This window comes from Cricetulus griseus, chromosome 2 (genome assembly GCF_003668045.3).
Source record: "Cricetulus griseus strain 17A/GY chromosome 2, alternate assembly CriGri-PICRH-1.0, whole genome shotgun sequence".
Classification (NCBI taxonomy): Eukaryota; Metazoa; Chordata; class Mammalia; order Rodentia; family Cricetidae; genus Cricetulus; species Cricetulus griseus.
The window spans coordinates 224,326,169-224,332,168 of record NC_048595.1 but is presented as its reverse complement, the minus strand read 5'-3'; the positions used below and the strand labels follow the sequence as shown (position 1 = coordinate 224,332,168).

At 46.1% G+C, this 6,000-nt stretch overlaps 1 protein-coding gene across 1 annotated transcript in view; it reads right to left on the bottom strand.

Moving 5' to 3' along the window:
- Nucleotides 1–623: 623 nt before the first annotated feature.
- The window catches only part of Tmem241 (transmembrane protein 241), a 112,794-nt gene continuing 107,417 nt past the window's right edge, over nt 624–6,000 (bottom strand). The window contains exon 15 of the mRNA XM_027404332.1: nt 624–1,562. Coding sequence (XP_027260133.1) covers nt 1,502–1,562 — 61 coding nt within the window. The 3' untranslated portion in view covers nt 624–1,501. The remainder of the gene's footprint in view (nt 1,563–6,000) is intronic.

Below are 6,000 nucleotides of genomic sequence, written 5' to 3'. Positions count from 1 at the left end.
GCAGGTAAGAGCATGTAATAAAATACTCTTGCAGAGAGGTTCAGGGTCTTTGTCCAGCAACCACTGCTGGCAGCTCACAACTTCTTGTAATTACATCTCCAGGGGATTCAACATTCTCTTCTGGTCTCCTGGGGGCACCTGCACTCATTTGTGCAATACTTAGAAACATACACATAATTTAAAATAAAAATGGTTTTTAAAAGTAAGTTGCAGGGCTGGTGAGTTTGAGGCCAGTCTGGACTACAGAGTGAGTTCCAGGATGTCCATAGCTACACAGAGAAACACTGATTCAACCCTCATCCCCCCCAAAAAAAAAAGAAAGAAAAGAAGAAAGAGCACTTGTTACTCCTGCAGAGCACACAGTTCAGTTCACAGCACCCATACAGCAGCTCATCACTGTCTACCTCCAGTTTTTGTGGAGGTAGATGCCCCCTTCCGACCTTCACAGGTACCAGGCATACACATAGTGCACAATACTCATAAGATAACAGAATAAATAAATCTTAAAGATACTCTAAGAAAGAGAATTGCAGACTACCTAAGCATGAAGTCTTGGGACACTTTTACCTGAAATGACAAGCAGAGACCAGAACAAGATGAACTGAAGATTCTCACACTCTGAATACCTAAATCTATCCTATTGTTTTATTTTCTTTGTTTTCCAACAAGTTGGGGGGAAAAAAACAAGGAGTTGTTCCCAGAACCGAGTGGGTCTCTACCAATGACACAGGTCTTCTAGACTTCAGGGCTGGCAAAGTGGCCTCAGAATGACACTTGCCAGAATCAAGTATCTGTAAAATCAGTCAGAAGAACTATCTAGACTGAAGCATTAGTTTCTTAAGTGACTATCTTGTGTGTATTTCTCTAGTGGTAAGGTGTGGGACTTTATTCCAATTATTAATCTATATCCTGACAAATTTACAAGAGGTTCTTGTAAATAAATCAACATCGACCACAACTCATGGCACAGTCTGAAGATCTTTGCTGGTGTCTCACTTGGTCCAGAACCCTGCCCTGCCCTACATGGCTCTCAGGAGCACATCCTGTTTTCTGTGGGTGGGCATGGGCTCAAGTAAACCAGAAAAATCAAGGGGTAGAAGAGACTCCAAGATGTAAAGACACAAAACACCACCAAAAACTGCAAAAAGACTCCATGGGACTGTGACTTCAACCACAAAACAGTATCTGCTGGGAGGCTTAGTGTCCAGAGGCTGCAGTCCATCCAGATGACACAATAAGGTCCTCTGCTTCCTGACTCAGCAGAACTGGTGCAGCAGAGTGGCCCAGGTCCAGCATGGGAAGATGTAAGATGGACACACCCTTTCTCTGCAGTGGTGCAGAGGCCCCTAGGAAACCCTGCCCTAAGCAATGAGAAAGTGGAGTATTGAGCTCAGCTTGGTCTCACTGTAGTGTGTTCTTTCTATGCCTCTCAAGAGGGAGGCCAGGGTGCTGTGTGGTCAGCCAGCAAGTTGTATGTTTCCTCTCCTTGCCCATATCTTCATCAGGAACTCTTCCGCTCCGAGAACACTAGCAGGGCCTCACCAAGTCCACCCAGCAGGAAGCTGCAAACAGTAGCAGATGGTTAGTTTTCCTCACCTGCAGCCTACCAAAGCTGCCTGGCACCCAGAAACAGCAAGGAAGGGCGATGTAGCCCACAGCTACCAGCCCAGGCGAGCCCAGGTATAAACCAGAAACCATCATGCCACTAATGGGAAAAATGTCAGTTAAAGGGGTGGGTAAGGGGTCTGAGAGCTGCCTCAGGGAAAGGTACGGATCCCACTTATCCTGAACAGTCAACACTCTGAAGGAAAAACATGAGAGGAGGAAGCAAGGCAGAAGAACTTCCTGTGACCCCTTAGGTGCCTCTGGATAAAGGGGATTGTGGGATATGAAATTATGCAGAAACTCACAACCTTATATTAGGAGGGGTGTGGCTTCTGAACTAAGACTAACAGAACAGTTACAGGTGAGCATATAGGTGGGAATCGTGAACTTCCCACCAGCGTAGAAATGTAGCAGTGACTTGAAAACTAAGACCTGAGAACTGCAGCCAGGAGAAGAGTGAATATTCAACATGCCTATAATTAAAAACATTCAAGGTCTCTCCATCTTCTATTTTAAATTTCTTGGTAGAGGATCTGATACCTGTTGCTCTTCTGGAGGCTGGGCTGGGCACTGCCGAGGGATTTTGATGGTAGGTCACCATCAGTGACAGGCTTTTTCAGAGGTGCCTGCCAATTTTCAGTTACAGCCTTTCTTCCCTTCCTCTCTATCCACCCACCCACATCCCAGTTCTCTTAAGCAGACTCAGCAATATACATCACCATGGGGCCTTTATATTTCTAACATGTCTGAGGTACTGAATACATGAAACGCACACATTGCCTTCCCAGTGAAAACCTGTATGGGTGATGCTGACACACAGGGAATCTGTACCACTTTGCACTTTTAGTACAAGAATGAACTAAGTGTGAGACTCACACAAACAGGAGTTCAGATTTATCCAGCCTTTGTTTCCCTACCTGGACCGTGGGAGCTGACCACATCTAACAATGTGTACGAGCAAGGCTTAAAGATAACATCTGAAGCCACCCACCCCTGTGCTTGGCCCATAATGGACTACAAATAATACATGGATATTCTCTGACCAGATGAGCTCCTGCAGCAGCAATCCCTGTCTCAGTGGCAGTATGCTGGCTACACCCATCCTCTGCTGAAGACATCTAATGAGGGACATGTCATGTTTCACGGGCGAGAGGCTACATCACTGAACTCAATCTCTATGGACCTCTTCCCTGGGGGAGACACAGAGGCAGCTCCAGGGACGGCACCTCCTCACACTGCCCCAGAAGCTGTACCTTGCAATGAGTCTGCTCTGCAGGCAAGAGAAAATCCAAGCCCACTCCTTTACCACATTTGAGCCTGGGAAAATTCCTCTCACTCTGGGTTAGCACATAGGAAGGAGTACTGGCAAAGGAGCCAGGCACAGAGGTATGAGCATGGGGTTGTCCTTCTACGAGGTGAACGGTAGAGATGAAGTAGACGAGAAAGACGCTCCAAGAGGGAATATCTGTCCCTCTTTCCTACAGACACCATCATAAATAGTGAGAAAAAAACCAATCACTTCTATTCAAGTCACAGGAGTGTAGCTGGGATTGGGGTCTTAGGAACCACGTACACCTTTGAAGACTTTTGCAGTCACTGCCACAGGACTGCTTTTGAGAAGTATGGGCCAAGTTTGAAAAGACCATACCTAGGAATACCTCTGTATACTGTGTCACCTGTTCTCTTTGCCCCCATGAGCTCTCCTTAAAAGCCCCATTTCTTCATCTGAAGTAGCTCTGCTGTTCTTCCCATTCAAGAACACACGTGGTACCTCATGTCCCTCGGCAAGCACACAGATGCCGCAACCTGAGAGGAAGGCTGCACAGAGCTCTGTTGTGGGACAATTTCATTTTAAACACTTCCCACTAATCCTCCTTAATCACCGGGAATGGACTAGGGCAGTGCTGGCCCTCTGCCAGCTCTTCTCTCACAGCCCGGGAACAATGCCCGAGTCTCATAACTTCACATTCATCCCTTTGGTGGAAGGACTTTGTGAAGCGCCCAAGGAGCTTAGTGAATGGTAAAATGAAAACAAACCTTATTTCATTTACTGTGAAGAGAGCCAAGAGGTGGACTTTGATGTTGATTTCTAACCAGCGGGAGCAGTTCACAAGGGGTCCTGGAGTCTTAACAGCATTAGAACTATTTAAGTCAAAGCTTGAGTGAACTGTTTGCAAACCTTGTAATCCCCAACATTCCTGAAATGAACACACTTCACTGAGTGGAGGCATAAACCTCAGGCTTCGGAGCACACGTGGCCAGAAACACTCACTCCAAGTGTCTCTTCAGAGCGTTACTTCAGTGCCTCTCCAGCCCTTCTTCTCCTGAGGGTATCAAAGGCCTTGTCTCACTTTACATCTGTTATTGTGGCTGCCTGGCTAACTCCTACTGAACTCAACAGACGGATGATATTTTTCCTTGGATGAAGACCCAGCACAGACACACACACACACACACACACACACACACACACACACACACACACACACACACACACGAATGACCAAATTGTTAAATGTGTTCCCCATCGCCCATCTATATTCCAACTACTTGGTTTTTACTCCCGTCTACCCCACGAAAATGCAGATTGCTAACATCTCATTCCCTTGCAGAATGAAGGTCACAATCTGATAAAGTATGATACACATGAAAGATAATGGACAACTGCTTTATCTTTTTGTTGTTGATTTTTTTTTTCTTAACATCTGATGTAACCTGAATTTAAACTCACTACGTAGCCAAGAATACACCACACCCAACTGAATGTGGTACTAGGGATGAAATCCAGGGTTTGAGCTTAGGCGGGCACTCTACCAACTAAGCTACATCCCTAGCCCCAAATACCTTTTAAAATGAGATGCCAAAATTCAATTCAAAAAGGAAACTGGTATGTTTCATTCGCTGTAGTCCTAAAGGGACTTAGCAGATACTAGAACATTCTCCCCTGGGTCCTAAATTCATTTTCTGTTTACCAAAACTTGAGTAGTCTCCAGGAAGGGGCCCTAAAATCAGAGGGAGAGGATATCTTGACTCAAAGATAACTGAAAATCTTTTTTTTAAGACTATAAGTTTATTATAAAGCCCAGCAGAATGGGGAGACTAAGAAGAACAGGGGTAAATGACTGACCGCCATGGCCGGTCACCATAGAGAGACAGAGCGAGCACATAGGTGGGAGACAGAGTAGAGAGAAAGCAGAGACAAAGCAGAGAGGGGAAACAGAGAGAGGGAACAGAGAGAGGGAACAGAGAGCATAAATGGGCAGGGGCCTATCTTTTAAAGGGGTCCTCTGTATCTGCCTGCAGACTTAGTTCCCATGGAACCTTGGGCTGACCAGGGTACTGCCTGTTCCACCAGGTAACAGGGGCAGGCCAGCATAATACCTGAACCTTTCATTCCCACCTCTACTTATTATTAAAAAAAGGTGGGGTGTTTAGACATGGCAGGTTAAGGATAAGGGCATTGAATTCTCAAGACTGCTTCCTGCTGACGTGGGGGGCGTTGACCATCTTTGGGGGACCCGAGAAGGTTGGGGTGCTGCCACATCCTGGGGTAGCTGGTTGTTTCATTGCAGTCCAGGCTGTATGGGACTCTCTGGTGCCTCTTAGACCTGGCAAGATGTTGACAGAGCAGAGGACTTTTCTTTCTTTTTAAACAGGTTTTCTGTGTATCCCTGGCTGTCCTGGAACTTACTCTGTAGACCACAATGGCCTGGAACTTACAGAGACCAGCCTGACGCTGCCTCTAGAGTGCTGGGATTAAAAGAGTATGCCACCACCACCTGGCTGAAAGTCTTTTTCTTTATTCTGGGTCTCAGAAAGTATCCCAGGCTGGTCTCAACTTAGACTCCTCCTGCCTCAGCCTCCTGAGTATTGGAATTTTGTACATTATGCTACACCCAGTTCTTTACAATCGTTTTCTAAAGATCCTTGATGTTCATGCAGTCTGTACTGGGATAAGATCTGGGTGATTGTCATGGTTGGTGGTCTGTGATGGATAGATGGCAGGTTGGGTGAATGATGGGCAAAGAGTTGTCATGGACTCCTCAGAAGGAAGCAGATGCATGGTGGTCATCCCCCACAGCCTTACACTTGAATCATTCCAATGAGCACTGCACATATCTGGGGGCAGGTGGGAGTGAAAACCCTACACATCTGGCTGTCACACAGAACCACTTTCAAAGACACACCCAGGGTATCTGGGCGATGCTGCCAAGGATTCAAGCCAATTCAGATCCCTAATCAGGAGATGAGGAAATTCTGTAGGATCTTGTTGAAAAGTCAGACAGCATTCTCTCTGTTCATTTGCAGGAACCCTGAGACTGATAATTCTGTCTCCAGGAAATACTGTCCAATGCCTTAAAGACATTTTCCATTACAAATGAGAGGGTACTACTA